This window comes from Talpa occidentalis, unplaced genomic scaffold (genome assembly GCF_014898055.3).
Source record: "Talpa occidentalis isolate TD23 unplaced genomic scaffold, MPIMG_talOcc4v2.1 talOcc4.10, whole genome shotgun sequence".
NCBI lineage: Eukaryota > Metazoa > Chordata > Mammalia > Eulipotyphla > Talpidae > Talpa > Talpa occidentalis.
Window position 1 is genome coordinate 70981466 of NW_023600993.1, and position 20666 is coordinate 71002131.

Below are 20666 nucleotides of genomic sequence, written 5' to 3' on the forward strand. Positions count from 1 at the left end.
CGGAATTTCATTGCGACTAAACCCACTCCAAAAAATACTACAAGGAATCCTAAAGCCAGAACCTCAGAGGACGAATAACAACGAAAAGAAGAGCAAAAAAAAAAAAAGTTATTAAAAGAATAAATAAATAAATCAAAAGACAAACAATAATGGCAAATACAGATGCTAACATATCAATATTAACTCTAATGTAAATGGACTAAACTCTTCAATAAAAGACACAGGTTGCAGCCTGGATTAAGAAACAAAACCCAACCTTTTGCTGTCTCCAGGAAACACATTTACTACAAAAATAAAAATAGGCTCAAAGTCAAAGGATGGAAAACATCCCTACAAGCAAATGGGCCAAAAAAGAAAGCAGGAACAGCTATACTTATATCAAGATAAAACAGACTTCAAACTCAAAAAATAAAAAGAGACCCCAATGGTCACTACATTATGATCAAGGGGACAATACTTCAAGAAAAATAACACTCATTAACATATACTCACCAAACGAAAGAGCACCAAAATATATCAGACAACTGTTGTCCTCTCTGAAAACAGACATCAGAGAAAACACATATGTAGTGGGAGACTTCAACACACCACTATCAACAATGGATAGATCAACAAGACAAAAATAAGTAAAGAAACTAAAGCTCTAAATAAGGACCTAGAGCATTTGGGCTTAACAGACATCTATAGAACACTAAACCCAAAAAAATGGAGTACACATTTTTCTCAAGCGCACATGGATCATTCTCCAGGATCGATCACATACTGGGGCACAAGACACATCAACAGATACACCAAGATTGAAATCATACCAACCATCTTTTCTGACCACGAAGGCATCAAACTAGAAATAAATCATAAAAAGAAGGCAAGGAACTATCCTACCTCATGGAGATTAAAAGCCACACTACTGGAAGACCACTGGACTAACGAGGAGATCAAAGAAGAAATTAAAAAATTCTTTGAATTGAATGACAAGGAGGACACCAATATCCTAAAATGTATGGATGCAGCAAAAGCAGTAATAAGAGGAAATATATAGCAATAGAAGCTCACATCAAAAACAAGAAAGAACTCAAAAACAACCTAATCTCGAAGCTCAAAGATCTAGAAAAAGAACAACAAAAAACCCCAGAACCAGTAGAGAAAAGAAATAATAAAAACCAAAGCAGAAATAAATGAATTGAAACTAAAAAAACAATCCAAAAGATCAATGAAACCAGAGCTGGTTCTTTGAAAAAAATAAATAAAATAGACAACCCCTAGCCAGGCTCACAAAGGAAAAAAGGGAGAAAGCACAAATACACAGAATCATAAATGAAAGAGGAGAAATCACAACGGACACAGCAGAAATCAAAGAATAATCAGTAACTACTATGAACAGTTATATGGAAACAAGTTCAACAATCTAGAGGAGATGGACAAATTCCTACAACTCTACAATCACCCAAAGCTAGATAAAGAAGAATAGAACACCTAAACAGACCAATTACAAGCAGCGAAATTGAAATGGTAATTAAAACCTCCCCAAAAACAAAGCCCAGGACCTGATGGATTTACAAATGAATTCTACCAACATTCAGAGACGAATTAGTGCCTATCCTTCACAAACTCTTCCAAAAAATTGAGAAGGAAGGGACAATACCAAACACGTTCTATGAAGCCAATATTACACTAATACCAAAACCGAATAAGGACAACACAAAAAAGGAAAACTATAGGCCAATCTCCCTAATGAACACTGATGCAAAAATCCTCAATAAAATTTTAGCTATCAGAATCCAACAATGTATCCATAAGATAATTCACACGACCAAGTTGGATTCATTCCAGGGGCACAAGGATGGTTTAACATCCGAAAATCAATCAACGTTATCCAACACATCAACAAAAAGAAATATAAAACCATATGATAATATCATAGATGCTGAGAAAGCTTTCGACAAAGTGCAACACCCATTCATGATAAAAGCCCTTTGATTCTTGGGATACAAGGAACATACCTCAACATCATAAAGGCCATCTATGACAAGCCAACAGCCAGTATCATTCTCAATGGTGAAAAGCTGAAAGCAATTCCATTAAGATCTGGAACAAGACAAGGATGTCCACTCTCACCACTGCTTTTCAATATAATACTGGAAGTCCTAGCCAGAGCAATAAGACAAGAGAAAGACATCCAAGGAATCCAAATAGGAAAAGAAGAAGTCAAACTATCACTATTTGCAGATGATATGATAATATACATAGAGAACCCCAAAATCTCCACAGAAAACTAATTCAACTCATCAATCAATTCAGTAAAGTGGCAGGATACAAAATCAACACGCAAAAGTCAGTAGCCTTCCTATACACAAACAATAAATCTGAAGAAGAAGAAATCAAAAAAACCACCCCTTTTATTATCGAAACAAAAAAAATCAAATATTTGGGAATAAATCTAACAAAAGAGGTAAGGACCTATACAAAGAAAACTATAAAACACTGTTAAAAGAAATAGAATAGAAGACACAAAGAAATGGAAAGACATCCCTGCTCATGATGGATTGCATTTTTGGATCCTACCAAAAGCAATATACAGATTCAATGCTATTCCAATCAAATCTCAATGGCATTCTTCAAAGAAATAGAACAATTATTGATGAAATTCATATGGAATCACCCCCGAATAGCCAAAGCTCTACTGAAAAAAAAGAAGGAAATGGAGGCATCACACTCCCAGACTTCAAACTATACTACAAAGCCATAATCATCAAAACTGCATGGTATTGGAACAAGAACAGACATACAGACCAATGGAATCGAATAGAAAATCCAGAAATAAACCCACAGATTTATGGTCAACTAATCTTTGACAAAGGAGCAAAGACTATGCATTGGAGCAAAGAAAGTTTGTTCAATATGATGGTGCTGGGAAAACTGGGTCGCTACATGCAAAGAATGAAGCTTGACCACTACCTCACACCATACACAAAAATCAACTCAAAATGGATAAAGAACTAGACATAAGACCTGAAACCATAAAATACATAGAAGGAAATATAGGCGAAACACTACGGGATTTGCACATCAAGACATCTTTACAGACACATCACCCAAAGCAGTGATAGTGAAGAGAAAGATAAACAGCTGGGACTAAATCAAATTAAAGAGCTTCTGCACAGCAAAAGAGACAATAACAAAAACAAAGAGAAACCCCACCAACTGGGAGAACATTTTGCACCCAACACTAATGATAAAGGACTGATCACAAAAATCTGCAAAGAGCTGATGAGACTCAGCAACAACAAAGAAAATAATCCAGTCAAAAAATGGGCAGAAGAGCTAAAAAGAAACTTCTCTGAAGAGGAAATGCAAATGGCCAACAGACATATGAAAAAATGTTCAACATCACTTGTCATCAGGGAAATGCAAATCAAAACTACCATGAGATACCATCTCACACCAGTTGAATGGCACAATTAAAAAACTAGCAACAACAAATGTTGGCGAGGATGTGGAGAAAAAGGAACTCTTGTGCACTGTTGGTGGGAGTGCAAACTGGTCCAACCACTATGGAGAGCTGTGTGGAGATTTCTGGACCTACTAAACATAGAGCTTCCATATGATCCAGCAATTCCACTCCTAGGTATTTACCCAAAGACACAGAAACATCATTCCAAAGACAGCTGCACTCCTATGTTTATAGCAGCACTGTTTACAATAGCTAAGCTTTGGAAACAACCAAATGCCCAAAAATAGATGACTGGATCAAGAAGATGTGGTACATATATACCATGGAATATTACTCAGCATTCAAAAAAGATAAACACATGCAATTTGCAGCAACATGGATGGCACTGGAAGGGATCATGCTCAGCGAAATAAGCCAAAAAGAAAAAGAAAAATACCGGATGGTCTCACTCATAGCAGGAATCTAGAAAACTTAATAAGGGACCAGGAAAATGAATATAAGAAAGTGAAAATCAAAATCAACAAAAACTATGAACCGGAGACACTTTTTGGGGGTGGGGGCGGGAGGGGAAGGATTGGGGTCAGAATGGGGCGTTTGCAATTGTATGGGGGAATATAAAAATAAAATTTAATATTTGAAAAAAAAAAAAAAAAAAAAAAAAAAAAAAAAAAAGAATAAACTGCAATTACAAGTGTATTAGAAAAATGCCAATAATGACTTCATGATGTTTTAAACTTGTGAGTCTAAAGCTGCCTTCAAAAGCAAAACTGTCATTAGCAGACAGAGTAAAAAATAGATAAGGCACTTAATTCAAGATATTAGAAAAGAAAACAAAGAAGTTAAGAGAAGATTTTAAAGAGCTATTAAGTTTGTACTCAATGACTAAGGAAATAGAGGGAGGAAAGCAAAATTGGCAAGATATATGAGAGATGAATCTTCCAAAAACAATAAAATAAACCATAAGCAGTCAGGTTAGACCAAGAAAAAAAGAGAAACAGGTAAGTTAGTAATAAAACCTCACACAATCAAAATTACAAAACAAGTTAAAATTTTTAATTGCAGTGCATAATCTTGCCCATGCTAAAAATCTAAATAAAACTGACATTTTCCTGGAAAACAAAAATTATCTACACAGAAAACTATCAGTGGAAGAAATGAAACATTTGTCCAAAATCTCCCTCAAGGAGACTGTTAGCCTGGCAGTACTTAAGTGATCATTCAAGTTTTAAGGTTATAGTTCATTTCCATGCCACATAAAATATTCTAGAATATAGAAAAACATGGAAATCATACATTTATTTTGTTAAGGTAGTGTGCCAATACCTGGCAAAGGTGGTATATATCAATAGCTGTCATGAATATAAAAAACAAAATTCTACAGGAAACACCAACAAATCAATTCCAACATCATATTAAAAGGAAAAAAATGATCATGGCTATTAAGGGTTTAGTTCAGTAGAAGCTTAAAATGGATATTTATTTACATTATATTATATTCATCATTTTAAAAATGTAAATAAGTTATTTGAACCACATATAACATACAAAGTTAATATTAAAAAAAAAACCTTAGAAGGAAATTTCCATAACATAATGAAGAGTATCTGACTTAACTAACAGCCAACAACAGCAAAGAAAATATTCTATTATTACAGCATGAATCTAAAATTCCCTAAGAGCAAATTATTAGAAAATACAAGGCATTAGTCAGTGCAACAAGTTTGTTTTCATTATACTTATTAAATTTAAAACTTAAGAAAGAAAATATAAAGAAGAAATATCTTAAAAGAATAAAAATGAAAAAACAGCAACAATAGTAGAAAAGAGTTTAATTTTCACAAATAAATGCAAGAAAGAGATCGAAAATAATCACTAAGGAAGACAGTTTTGTAAAGCCTTGATCAAATGAAGAAGCACATTATGAATGAGAAGAGTCAATGCTGGAAAATGCCCTTTTCCTACCAATTATTTATAGATTTGTCAAAACCCAAAGGAACTAGAGGAAAATTTAGCAGAGCTTCTAAAGTTCACCTGGAAGGATAAACAAGTGATAATAGAAAATGATTTTTTTCCTAAAACAAGAGCAGAGGAGTCTTGCCCTATAAGATAATTAACAAGCTAATAGACTATAACAATTAATTAATGAGTAAATACAGAGGAAACAAAAATGCTTCTGGGACATAAGTGAACAAACATAGGACAAAGGTGGTGCCACAAATGCGTGAGTAAAGGAAGACTGTTCAATAAATATTTAACTGTTAAATCTGTCCATCTGTTTGAATTAAATCCTTATTTTATGTTAAAATAAACTCCAAATGAAGTAAAGAGTAAAATATTTACAAAATTAAACCATAAAAAGGGAGGAAAGACATAAATGATTGTGTGGAATAAATATGGTTGAGATCCTGGATCTAAGAATAAAACAACTAAAAAATCCAAGGGAGAAAAGATAAAGTTTTGACAAAATAAAAATGAAAATCTTCTGTATACCAAAAATATGGGCAAAACTTTTAAAATCAGATAGAAGATTTACATAGACAATATTACAAATCATTAAGAAAAACACTTAGCTCATTTTAAAGATGAAGAAAGTTATATTTCTCACAAGAAATATAAGTGACCAATAAACACTTGTAAAATTATTCAGCTCCACTAGTAAAGAAGAAAGACAAACTAAAGCACCATCTCTCTGCAATCAACATGAATTTAAAATATGTAAAATAATCATAAAGTTTAATTCTGGCAGAGAACACTGAGTTGCACTCTCCCAAACACTGCATTTTTTAAATTTATTCAGATTCCTAGAAAGTTATATAGCAGTATGCTTACAACGGCATGCACTTTGACATTGACATTGTACTTCTAGGAAGCTGACTTAAAGAAAATACCCAAGATTCTCATAGATTTCAGTACAAGAACATTTATCACAGAAAGGACATGAAAAATATCTAAATATCCCAAATAGAGGCCTGACTAAAGAAAGTATGATCCAATCAAAAAGACAGCCTAGTTCAAATCTTGCTTGACCAACTAGAAATTTTGTGACTTTCTGCAAGTTACCTAAAATCTTTGTGTCTTATTTTTCTTTGCGTGTAAAATGAAGATAAAAATGGTATCTATCCCATTGGTGTTGTGAGGATAAAAGGAGTTAAAATAAGTAAAGGACTTAGAACAGTCTCAAGCATGCAAAGTGTTCACTAAATGTCATCATTATACAACTAAGAAAAATATAGTGAGAGGCGGGAATGCTAGTTTCTAATCCATTTCATGGAGCCAGTATTACCATGAGAGCAAAACCTGACAAAGACAGTATAAGAAAACGACAAACTGATATCCGGGTGATCACAGATGCCAAAATCCTCAGCAAAATATGATCAAGTCAAATCCAAGAAAATATAAAATGAAGGACATACCATGATCAAGTCAGGTTTACCCGGGGTATGCAAAGCTGATTTTATATTTGAAAATCAATCCACATATCTACCATATTAACTACCAAAGAAGAAAACCATGTGGCCATATAAATTGATGCAGGATAAGTATTTGACAAATGTTATTATCCACCTCTGATAAAAGTTCTCAGGACTAGATGGGAATTTCCTCAACTTGATAAAGTTCATCTATGAAAAAACTACAGCAAACATCATACTTAATGGTGAATAACTGGATACTATCCCCCCTAATATTGGGAATAAGGTAGAATGTGCAATCAAACTCAACACTGTTTCGGAGTTCTTAGGGAGAAAATAAAAATTTAAAAGCCATAGATCTGAATGTTTACAATAGTTCTACTCATACTTCTCCAAAATAAAAACAACCAAATGTTTTTCAATAGGATAAACAAAATGGTGTATATCTGTATAATGAATACTACTTATCTATAAAAAGGAATGAACTACTGATACACACAACAATTTAGATAAATCTCTGAAGCATTATGTTAAGAGAAAGACCATAGATTGTAGGATTCCATTTGTATGACTTTCTCAAACAAATAAAACAAAGAACAGATGAAGGGTTAAGGATGAGGAGATGTGATTGCAAACACACGTACACACACAATATTTTGAGGGAGTGTTTCAGAGGTAATATTTCTGTTTCACATCCCAATTCTCTGCCAATTTTAGTTTATGTTAATTATTTTAATTTTAAAAGCAGGACCAAGACATTATTTCTGGCATATCAATTTTTAAATATATGAGGAAATATTACACAATGCTGAAAAATTACTGGAATTGATGTGTCCTTATACCCAAACTAACTGAAAATAAGAGTGATGAGTTTTCTTTCTGTACATAACCCTACAAATAGTGGTGATTCCCAAATGACCAGACTCTGAAATCCCACTCATGAGGCCATTATCATCAGACTTTTCAAAGCGTTGTTTCGGATCTTAGGAAATTTTTTTTATCTATCTATCTATCTATCTATCTATCTATCTATCTATCTATCTATCTATTTATTTATTTATTTATTTATTTATTTATACAAGCACTGGGTACAGTCAGAAGCGCGGGAGGGTGCGAGAATTCACCAGAGCCAGAGCGGGGAGCAGAGCAGGCAGAAGGACCTGAAGTACACTGCTGAGGGGAGCAGCGGGCGGCAGGAGAGGTCTGCTAGCCATGTGGGACCCTCCTCCTGGTGGCCGGGGAGCAGCCAGGGATCAAACCAGCGCCGCAGAAGCTGCGGGGCAGCTTCGCAACCCAGTGCTCAACTGCTGCGCCACCAGGGAGGCCCTCGGATCTTAGGAAATTTATCTTTCTTTGGAAGTGATGTTCAGATTACAATGGAGAATTGCAACACCAGCTGAAAAAAACTGGAATCTTGTATGATCAATGACCCCAAACAAGAAAAATTAATAGACACACTTTCAAAACAACCATTCTTTCTGATGATTATATGACTCCCCAGGTAAAACTAAACCCAATAGTGCTAACTTTCTCCTGAAGCAAGCTGAGTGTCCTAAGAACCAGTATTTCTAATCAAACCAAACTGTTATGTGCTACAAGAATTAGCTCATACTAAAAAACCCCAATTTCCCCCATTTAGTGACTATACTGCACGACAAATAATTTTCAGCAAGATTCCAGAACTTCAGAAACATTTCAGAATTTGAAGTAATTTCACTGAGTCTATTTGCATTAAATATATTTCTAATCTTAAATTTCTGCTAATTTTTAATTGTGTTTATTTTTTTTAAAGATTTATTTATTTATTTATACAAGTACTGGGTACAGTCAGAAGTGCGGGAGGGTGAGAGAATTCACCAGAGCCAGAGTGGGGAGCAGAGCAGGCAGAAGGACCGAAGTACACTGCTGAGAGGAGCAGCGGGCGGCAGGAGAGGTCTGTGCGCCATGCGGGACCCTCCTCCAGTGGCAGGGGAGCAGCCGGGATCGAACCGGCACCATAGAGGCCGCGGGCAGCTTAGCAACCCAGCGCTCAACCGCTGCGCCACCGGGGAGGCCCTCTGCTATTTTTTTTAATTAAATATTTACTAAGCATGGAATCAGGAACCCTGGATTCTGGATACAAATTGAATTCTCTTTGACATCAGCTTCCTCAGGCATAAAACCAAATGTTAAGATAGAAGGATCCCCAAGGGTAACACAGATTGCCCCCATCTCAAAAACTCTCAGAAATAAATGGTGAATGTCATCTTAAAAGGTCTATGGATAAATTGCTTCAAAAGGACAAGCTATCTGAATAAACTACTTTCCTGGAGCATTCATTCAGAAATATTGTGCAAATGACAGGAAAAATATTGTTCACCAAAGAAACTGTCAAGAAGTCATGCATGACCTTGACCTATCAGTTAGCTCAGGTAACCATACCTGAAAGTAATAAAACTGCGAAGGGTGGAGGAAAGTTTCCATCTCCTAATTTCACTAATGTGGATTAACCTTATGTTCATCTCCCTGTTTCCAACTCACAAATAGTCTTTGGTGTAGAATGCAGTATTATTGGTGGTACAATTTCCTTAATTCTTTGTTATAATTTTAAAATTTACTTTATTTTTTGGAGTAGGTAAGAGGAGTAACTTAACTGTTCCTTTTAAACAAAAAGCCACATGGGGTGTGTGTGGTTACAAAAGAGCAACACAAGTCGTCCTTGTGACGTTGGATCTGTCCAGTATTTTGACTTTTGTGGTTAGAGGAAACTGTAACAGTGATAACATTGGATAGAACTTAGTACACACGCGTACAAATAAAACTGGAGAAATCTCAATAAGATTGGTGGATCGTATCACCATCACTACCCTGGTCATATTATAGTAGATTTTTGTGAAATGCTACCATTACAGTAAACTGGGAACAATGTGCAAGGAATCGCTGTATTAGTTCTTACAACTGCATGTGAACGTAGCTCAATAAAAATTTCAATTCAAAAAGAAGCTATGAAGACTAAGCCTTCCCCCCAATCCTGACCATTAGCCCTCCCAGGGTCACGTGTTTAGGAGCTAAAAGATAAAACTGAGGATGGCAGGGAGAGGGGGAAAGAGGCAAGGAAGGAGAGAGCAAGAAAGGGAGGAAGACTTAAATAACTTGGCATGGTCCTGCAATGTATCAAAATAAATTGTTCAGCTCTTTCATACTCATTGTTGTCCTTGAGACAAATCCTTGTGTCTAGGAAAGTGTTTTTGCTGAACAAATCTTCCCTCCTACACTCAATCCAATTTCCTCCCCTGTTGGATATCCAGAAGTAGTCAGGACTTTTCCATCAAGAAAGAGTAATCCGTCTCTGGGAAATCTGACCAACCCCCAATACCCTCCAATAAAGGTGTAAGACTAGAAACATGGAGAATTGCTCAGTGACAAAGTCCAATTGGATCACCTTACAGAAACAGAATAAATACCTTCTCTTTGTTCAGTTTCCAAAATCATCTTTTTAATGACCTTGCTTAAATCTGAGTAGGTGCCAAGAATCTCTTGACATTCGAAGAAAGCACATAATATGAAATCTAAAACAAATAGACAACAGCAACTTGGAGAAACAGGACCCATTCAGGGACGAGAAAACCTCCAAGAAGGCTATTAATATACTTAAGGATAGAGGACTATTAATATACTTAAGGATAGAGGACTATTAATATACTTAAGGATATAAGGCTATTAATGTACTCAAGGATGTAAGAGATGATTCTGTAACCATGAAACAGAACAGAATGCTACTAAAAATAACTTTCACAGTCAAATAAAGTTCTTAGAAATTAAAAAATGTGACTGCAAAAACTAAAAGCTCAGTATAAGAACTGGAAGATAGGGTTGAGAAAATCTATAGAAATTAGAACAAAAGAAAGAGCCAAATTAGGAAAGAAGATCTAAGAAAACCAGACATATTCTGAAAGTAAAACTTACTGTAACAGATAATCCAGAAAGGAAAAAGGGAGATTTTACGATGGAAGAAAATCATAAAGGACAACTTTCCAGTTCTGAAGGACATAACCTTATAGATTAAAAAAAAAACAAAAAAACAAACAACAACAGGTAAGTACCCAGGATACTGCATAAGCATAGGATCACATGGTGACATGACTAAACATTAGAGCAAAGCAAAGAGGATACATGCTCTTAAAGGGAAAAAGCAGGTTTCATACCAAAAAAATTAAAAACTGGGATAGCATCAGACTTCTCAGTGGCAAAATAGAAGCTGAAGACAACAGAACAATCAATGCCTTCAAAATTCTGAGAAAATCATTTCAACAGAAATTCTTGATCCATTCTACCTGTAAGTGTTGGGGTAGAATAAATACATTTCAAACACACAAGAACTCAAACCTTTACTTTCTATAGCTTCATCTTAGAAGACACCTGGAGTGTGGGATTCCCCAAAAGTACAGAACAAATGAAGGCAAAAGCCAAGAAGACATATCCATGGGTTCCAGGAAATAAGAGCCTGGAACACAGGGAGAGGAGACAAAAAGACAGATGTACAGGATAAAGCTAAAGGAAGATCTCATGACGACAGCTGGGCAGCAGATTTAACAAGCCACCTTCCAAGACTAGAAGAGGACAGAAGAATCTGGTAAAGATTTCTTCAAAAAGAGAACTGAACAGAATATCTACTGGTGTTGAACATATGAAGAGGAGATGAAGGCAACTGGAGGAAAGTTTGGGCTTCTGTTAGTTGGAAAAGCTTCGAAAACTAAGAACACAAGAAATATGAATTTATGTTAGAGGCAGAAAAATTAATCCTGGTGTAATTTCACAGCTCGGCTCCAAAGAGCACTAATGTGGCCACGATATGGTAATAATGACCACTGACCCAATCCAGTGGAGCCCAATCTTGGTTGCGCATTGGAGATACTGACCTCACTTTAGAAAAATCCCAATGCCCAGGCTACACTCCAGAGCATGACATCAGAATTTCTGGAGGGCAGGACCCAGACGTGAGTAAGGTTTAAAGTTCCCCAGGTGATGACAAAGTGCAGAGAAGATTGAGATCTACAAAGCTAACCACGGATACAATTTTCACCCTCATGTCTGTAACTCACAGATCTTTATCTATAGCAACTGCTTATAATCTTGACTTGCAACAATCAGCTGTGGTCTTCCTGGATATTCTATCAGTAATGAAAGTTAAAATGCCCCCAAATGAGTAGTTTGTGTTCTTTCTTAAAGTGGTACTCTTGGGCTTCCCTTGTGGGGCTAGGGGTTAAGCACAGCACTATGAAGCTATCTGCGCAGCCTCTGCAGCATGAGTTCAATCCCTCGCTGGCCAGGGAGCTACCCACATGGCGTAGCAGACCTCTCCTGTCTCGCTCAGCTGTGTATTTCAGTAGACCCACCTGTTCCATTCCCCACTCTCTCTCTGGTGAATCCTCTCACCCCCCCCCCCAAACCTCTGGCCTGTATCCCATTTCTTGTATGCATAATAAATAAATTTGAAAGTGGTACTCTTGGCTTCTTCATATCAACTCACAATTCTCCCTTTCTCTGGGTCACTACTGCCCTTGTCACCTCCTATCCTGGGTTTTCCTGTCACTTCCTGTCCTCCCAGGTTCAGATTCTGGGCAGACAGAATCACTACAATGAAAATTACTCTTGCTAAGGTCAAACAATGCAGAAGTGCCAAAAGAAAAATGAAGAATTAAACACCAAGCTGAAAATGTGAAATTCCCCACACTAGATTACAGATGAGCTTACTTTCTTTGTTTACCGTCTCGTAAAAATAAAGAATGATCGACAAGCAAGGAGTAACAGCTACGTCTTATGATTTAAATGAGCAACTTGTATTGGTTTGGACAGTTCCAGAAATGACAAAGACTTTCCCTGTTCCCTCAAATTTCTACCTTATTTCTAAATGTTAGAGGTCAAGGGTCATGATCAGCATTCTCCATGCCCACAGAGAGGTCCAAGGAAGCTGAGCTTTGATCCAAGTCATATATGCACATATTGTGTTCTAATCACCACCTCCCATTCTCTACAGCAATTGTCTTACGACGCCAAGACTTCTTTGGGGGGAGAAGGGGGTTCTGTGCCTAAAACCTTATCATTCATCTAGTTTTCACCTCCCTCAGTATCCAGGATACCAATTTATAGCCTCACCTGCTGTCAATGAGAGAAGCTGTCTCTCCTGAATCTTTGCCCACACATGATATTATCATATGTTTTCATATTTGCCAATCTGATCTGAAAAACCATATTACATCATTTTAAAATTCAGATTTCCCTGATTACTAGGAAAGTTGAGAATTTTTACTTGTCTCCTGGTCGTTTGCTAATCTTTTTTTTTTTTTTTGTAAATCACCATTTGTCAACACATGTGCTTTTTGATCCCCCTAATTCTTTTTATTTTTCAGGTTCCAGTTTTTCCTCCACCAAACAACTCCTCCATACTATGCTGTTTCTCATTTCAACTCAATTCTTGAAAATCCCAGGTGTTCTATGCTTGTCTTCCCACTAAAGTCTGAGCACCTTGAGGGAGAAACTCTGGTGATAGTTTTCTGTCACCACTGTTGCCCAGCAACTAGTAAATAGCCTGGCAGGTGTTTAGCAAATGAATGAACAAAGGTCCCCATGACTTGTACCTGCTGGGACCCAGACAGGAATTCACTCAAGAGACACCACTGAAGAAAGCTCATCTAGGGATGATTTAGAAAGCTAGGGGCATGATTTGGGAAACCAATGAGGGATGGGGATACCCCCAGGATTCACCACAGTAAGAAGTATCAACACCTCCAAGACTTAAGAGGAATGAACAGCCACAGGAGGGCCTGGAAGATGTTGTCTGAGCCTGAGAAAGTGTGACTCAATGATTCAAAGTGCCAGCGTGGTACCCATTACCCCTTCACCCAGAAAACCTCTTTCCCACTTGAATCCTTAATACTTCAATTTCTCCAATTCTCCAGGATAACACCATGTTTGAAACTTGCAAATGTTAAACAAAAACCATTGCCAAACAAGCGCTACAAAAACTAAGAACATGAAAAGGCCAGAAAAACTCAAATTACCTTCCTGGCAGTATTACCCAATGGTTGTGTGACTTTAGGGACATTTTCAGAATGTTCCCGGCCTCAGTTTCCCCACTATAAAAGTCTGTGTGCTACAATCCTCCCACACAAATTATTCCACTCAGGGAAAAAGAAACTCCTTAAAGAAAAGTAGAGCTGCCAAAACCCTGTCCTATCAGCCAACTTCCACCAGGGCTTGGAATTCTCAGCAAATGGCTGGTTTTGCAATTCTTTTGGCTTTGCCAACCCTCCGGGGTAAAAAAAAAAAAAAAAAAAGCTTCCCACAAGGATTCAAGGCTTGCAAATAGAGGAAATCTTTGAGAAAAATCTGGGTTGATGAGCAGCTAAGAAAAGCCAGGAGGAAAGAGACACATCTATATATGTTTAGGCAGAAAATAGAAAAGGTTGAAAAGCAATGTGTTTCTAAAATACTGCTTCTATGAAACCAACCTTCTGTTACTCCTTTACTCCCCAGTTGACTGAAAAAGGCAGCGTGATTCCCATCTTCTATTCATGTTCTCCCAAGTCAGCTAGGAAGGCTGTGCCAGGCAGCGTGGACACAGGAGGGCTCAGGTTCAAATCCTACCACCTAATGAAGGGACACTTCAGGCCCTCCACCATGCTTACCCATGAAAACTGAGCAACAGCAGCAAACTTGCTGGAGTTGGGGCAGAATTTTGAATTATGAATGTAAAGAGTGTGCCCACCCCAGGGTTCCTGATCTATGGTAGCTAGTTTGTTTATTTGTTTTCCATTTTTATTATATATTTTTACACCGTTGTTCATTTTTGTCCAATGTTTGATTTCTCCTTCCAGGTGTTGTCTCCATAAAATTACCATCACCAAGACACCCGTAAGGCATCACCATAATCCCCTCTGCTCTTCCCTGCCCCTCGCCTGCTGAATGTCTCTGATTTATAGTTTGCCTGCTAGTTTTGTCTTTTTTTTTTTCTGATCCCTTGTATGGTTCCCCTATATTCCTCCTATAAGTGAAACCATCCAATATTTTTCTTTTTCCTTCTGAATTACTTCACTGAGCATAATCCCTTCCAGCTCCATCCACGTTGCAGCGAATGGCATGAGTTTATCTTTTTTGATTGTTGACTAGTATTCCATTGTGCATAAGTACCACAGCTTCTTGATCCAGTCATCTGTTTGGGGGCTTTTAGGTTGTTCCCATGTTTTAGCTTTTGTAAATAGGAGTGCAGGTTTCCTTTTGAATTAAAGTTTTTGTGTTCTTTGGTTAGATTCCTAGGAGTGGAATTGGGTAGCTTTTTTTTTTTTTTTTTTAAAGATTTATTTTTTTATTCATACAAGCACTGGGTACAGTCAGAAGCACGGGAGGGTGAGAGAATTCACCAGAGACAGAGCGGAGAGCAGAACAGGCAGACTGATGAAATACACTGCTGAGGGGAGCAGTGGGTGGCAGGAGAGGTCTGCGCACCATGTGGGACCCTCGCCCCGTGGCCGGGGATCCGAGGCTGCGCGCAGCTTCGCAGCCCAGCACTCAACTGCTGCGCCACCAGGGGAGGCCCCAGGTAGCTATTTTAATCAGAGGCACTGCAGTTCAGAAATCAGAAGACCTTCTTTATTTCACAAGTGTCTTTTGAGCATCTATTATGGCTGGGTGACTGCAGCAACAAAGATGAGGAAACTTCATAGGGTCCTTGATCTCCTAGAGTTCAGAACCTGGTGAGGAGCTGTTGTTCAAATCATAAACAAATAAAGTTATCATCGCCAACTGTGATAGATCTATGAAGGGAAATAGGGAGTGTCCAGAGAGCAAAATGGGGAGCCCAGCCTAATGAGGAAGATCTTGGGCCCAAAAGTGAAGGCTGAAGGATGAACTAGTTGCCATGGCGACACTGGGACCAGCACATGCTAGAGGCCTGGGGTTGGAAGAAGCACTGCCCTTTTGAGAAGAAGACACAAATGGTGAGGCACAGAATGGGGAGGGCAGGAGAGGAAAGAAAAAGCCGGAGGATCTGGCCCCGCCTCCCTGCAAGCCACAGAAGTGACAGAAAGGTCCCAGGCCCCTGAGAATGGGAAGCAACAAAGTTCAAGATGGGTTCTCAGATTTGCTACTGACGTTGCAGTTCAAGTCTCCATTCCAGCTAAGATAAGCATCAATGTGTTCAAGATGAAAAGATATTATGAAATGTACACATACACAAATAAGGTTTATATATACCTAGACCCAGATATACATGTATGACAGTGTATATATGTATATATGCACATGTACATGTATACATGTGTGTACATATGCATATACATAAATATATGCATATTTCACCATTTGCCACCTTGGGAAATACGTAAAATTACTCCTAAATTACTACCCCTTTAGATAACTGGTTTTCCAAAGATGGCAACAACAAAACCTCCCATCGCATGTGCTCTCCTTACAACATGTCCCAACACTTCCCCCATCAAATAAGTGGTGGCACCTATGTCTCCTCTCCTTGAACTTGGGCTGACATCTGATACCAGTGACCTCAAAGGCTAAGACATAAAACTCCATGCACTTCCACCTTCTCCTCTCGGGACTCAACTACTGTGCTCTGAGGAAGTCCAAACACAGGCACATGGAGAGGCCACACATAGGTGATATGGCTGACAGCCCCTCAAAGGGTCGAGTCAGCAGCTGGCACCCCAGACATAGGTGTGACCTTGCCTCCAGATGACTCCTCACCCAGCTATCACATCAGTCACCCAGACTATCAATATCTCCAGCTGAGGCCCAAACATAATGGAGCAAAGAAAAGCCATGCCCACTGTGTCCTGCCCAAATCCCTGATGCCAAGGATCCATGTACAAAATATAAAATGATTGTTTTACACCACTGAGTTATGGAAAGGTGTGCTATGCAGCAATAGTAACTGGGACAGAAAGTTTCTCAAGGTTTATATAAATGTATAAGTATGTATTTGCATCAATTATATTTAAATATGTAGAATACACATATTCGGATAATTTTTCTTATTCTCCTCCCTAGGAACCCTCTAGAGGGGAAGTCTATAATTACTCCTGAGTTAGAACCCCTGGGTTTTATCCACACCACTTCTGAGAAAAAAATTCTTTACTTCAGATTCTTTACTTCAAAAAAAAATTAAACACTTTTCAACCACTCAAAACATACAAAAGTAACCCCTTCTCACTACAAAAAAAATGAAAGAAAATCCTCATTAGCAAGTCTGACACTTTATTTCAATGACTTTGAAAGGAGAGATCAAAAATGAGATCTTCATTGGCAACAACAAGCACAGAGGGCTTTTTTCTTTCTGCAGCTGAAGACCTGAAGGTCTACAAAGAGTGCTGCTTGCAGATGAAATCAAGCAGTGTCTATAAAGTGTGCTCAGCACAGTATCTGGAACTTAACAGCCCACCAAATTCCGATTATCATTGCTTTTGGTGTTAGAATTAACATTTCTCTTGATTCCAGTGCTAAGCCTTTCTGACCTAAATTCAACAACACCAGTGTCCCATCTTAGCAGAAAAGAATCTAGACTGAGTTTGATTAGACATCAAGAAAGGGATCCCAGATTCCACATGATTAGAAATGTTGTGCAGCATTGTGTAACATAACTGCCACACATTTCTATTTTGGTTTGGTAAAAGAAGTCCTTTTTATTAAAAAAAGAAAAGAGAGAGAGAGAAAAGAAAATATGCATTAGAAAACAGATTCCTGATAAGTTACACTGAATCACTCCATGGCTTTAAAGGTGAATAAATAATGACATTACTTTTGATCATTATGAAGTCACCGCCTATGTGGTTATATAAATATTACATTGCTGCTCGAGCACGGTGACATGAATACCAGGGTACAGAGGTGAGAACAAAGACCCAGCTCACCTCGGGTTGTTTTTTCTCTTTACTGCTCAACTGCTATGTGACCTTAAGGAATCTCTCAGCCTCTCGAAGTCACGATAGCTTGAAAACAAGTCTAAATTTCAAACTTTGTGTCCATACTAAAAGGACCCTCAAGCAGAGCAGCCCCCAAGTTTCCAGGGTAAAAGTCACTACTCACAAGCTTAAGTATGCTGAATGACAACCCACTCCAACAAAATAATCATTTGCAGATTCACACACATTAATGAATGTCTCAACGATCATCTCAAAAAACTCATACCTTGCTGCAAATTATTACTGTGCATCACCTAGTGAAATTATCAATGCCTAATGAAAGAAAAGGTCATTGGGGACGGAATGACAACTAGGTGGCCATTTGGGAGTTGGATGGTATCCCCCTTAACACTGTTGGTTGTTCACCATTACATTCAGTCACTGGGTGGGGGTCATTTAAGCCATACATTCATTTATGGGAGGGAGTAGAGAGGGAGTGAGAGGAAGAAAAAGAATATGAATATTAGGAAGGAGAAAGAAAAACCAGGGGGAGAAATGGGGAAAGGGATGCACTATGGAACTAAATCTGAGTCAATGACACCTGAACAGAAATTTCAGTGATCGGGGAAACCATTCCGAAATGACATTTTCATCACCAGGTTTCAAATTTGCTTACCAGCCAGCACCTCTTCCCCACTAAACATCCCAGCTTTCTTGGAATCCAGGCAGCCAATAATGGATTTGACTGTACGGTCACATTCTCTGTCCAGAAAATAATGTCTTTTATATCCTGGACAGTGGTGGAAACTCCACTATGACTCACAGAACCCCAATCGCAGGAAAAATGGCTGGTATGTATTTGACTTGGAATGGCTCTTTCCAGGGGTAGTATGAAGTACTTACTGGCTTTGCACTCATAAAAGTTGGGAAGATTAAAAAGGGCTTAATGAAAACGACTTCTTTTCTTTAGAAGCCATCAGCAGCTGATACCTGACCGCCCGTGGAGTGAGGTCCAGCCTTCCTCACCCCAACACAGTCACCTTCCTGATGTCAGCCCCCCTCTCCAGACATCTGGGATGCAGAGCAATGGAGAGCGGGCAAGCCCTGGAGTCTTAACAGCTTCATTGAAGACCAGGATAAACTCTCTCATATTACCATATATGATGAAGTCTGTCAAGAGGTCTAAGATCTGAACTTGGAGCGACCATCTGATTTCACCACCAAGCACCAGTCCAACTAATGTGGAGGAGTTCCCTTTTAAACTGAGGGCACCTTTGAAAATATATTACCATCCCTATCAAAATGCCTTTATTCTGCCCTTCATAACACCTTTCCTTAAAGGTACATCTACCTTAACACCAAAGCACACATTTGCAACTGCTTTATTCTCACAACCTTTTACACAGCTGTTTTCCCACAAACTGTGCCACTCAGATCATGTGAATATAAAACCATTTTACATCACTTATTCTTCCATATCATTCCTTGTTTTTTCAGACAGTTGCACTCCAAGATCTGAACTGTTTTCAACAGTGGGCGACTGTTCTGATCACATTTCTCCACAAGTTCAAGAAAGGCCAAGGAAAAAGATAACACAAAAGTTGTAGGTTAAAGGGTGAACCCAGTCCAGGGCACCACGATGGCAAGTACAGCCCAAATCATTTCTTCCAAAGCTGAGCGTCCATAATTTTCCCCGCGAGCAATCAGTTTAAGAAAACAAATCCTTTCCTAACCAAGTGGCCAATACTTTTTTCCCTATCGGAAGTTTCCAGCACCTGTTCAGGAAAGGCTGGTATGGTGCTTCCTACCTGGTTCATCCTGCCTGCCCTACAAGAAGAACATGTGGAAAGTACGTGCTCACCACCAGCACCATGCCCTCAAAAAGCCAGAGGTTACAGGTGGTCGGCTACCTGTGCAGGTACTGAATCTTCAAAGGACAACCAGACCACCGGCTTTGGGGGATTTGTTTCGGGTTAACAATCCCCCGAACGCTGCCACCCCTCGCCCCTCCAGCTTGTGGATAAGGAGGGCAGAGTCAAGAGGCACAGGTTAGGGCGCCTAGGGCGGCCAGGAGCCCCAGCGCCCCAGCTGCTTCTCCACCGAGAGGTCCCGGCCTTCAGGGCGCGCACCTCCGGGGCCCCTTGCCGGCGCAGGAGTCCTCGAGCCAGGCACCCCCGCGCAGCCGCCGGCTCGCCCAGCGCCCGGTCCAGGGACCCGGAGCGGCAGCGCCCACTCGGGGCGGGCAGGGCGCACTCACCATTATTCGCCTGCATGCTCGCCAGCGACCAGAGCAGCAGCGCCACCAAGGCCAGGAAGCAGAGCTGGCTCAGCAGAAGGTCCCTCCGGCGGCAGCGGCGACGCTCGCGTTCCTCCTCCTCGGGCGACGGCATCTTCGGGCTGCCGGGGAGCGGCCCCGGCGGGGGCGCGGGCGGGCGGCGGCCGCTCCGGTCGCGGGCGGCCGCGGCGGGCTGGGCGGCGGGCTGGGCGGCGGGGGCCCGCGCCGAGGGGTGCTGCCGCGCGTCCTCGCTGCGCTCCCGCCCGGCCGCCGCCGGCTCTTCCTCCTGCTGGCCGCGGCCGGTCTCCCAGCCTCCGTCCTCGTGGTGGCGGCCGCCCGGTCCCTCCTCTCCCTCCTCCTCCTGCTCCTCGCCGCGCGCCCGCGCCGCCGCCTCCCGGCGCTCGGGGTCCCGCTCCTCCTCGCGCGCCATGGCTCCCACGCTCGGCGTCCGCGCTCGGCCTGGGGCGGCGGCGCGGCGAGGGCGGCGGGGGTGGCCGGGAGGCGGGGGCGGCCGCGGCCGAGGAGGAGGAGGAGGAGCGGGGAAGGACCGGCGGGAGGAGGGCCCGCCGCTCGCCAACTCCGTCGGCTGGCGAGGCCCCCCGGGGCTGGCTCCGGCCTCGCCGGCTGCAGGCGGCGTCGCG

At 40.2% G+C, this 20666-nt stretch overlaps 1 protein-coding gene across 1 annotated transcript in view; it reads right to left on the reverse strand.

Annotated features, from left to right (window-relative positions):
- The window catches only part of SLC24A3 (solute carrier family 24 member 3), a 523373-nt gene extending 503040 nt beyond the window's left edge, over positions 1-20333 (reverse strand). The window contains exon 1 of the mRNA XM_037494056.2: positions 20008-20333. Within this exon, the coding sequence (XP_037349953.2) occupies positions 20008-20140 (133 nt within the window). The 5' untranslated portion in view covers positions 20141-20333. The remainder of the gene's footprint in view (positions 1-20007) is intronic.
- Between the last annotated feature and the right edge of the window lie 333 nt (positions 20334-20666).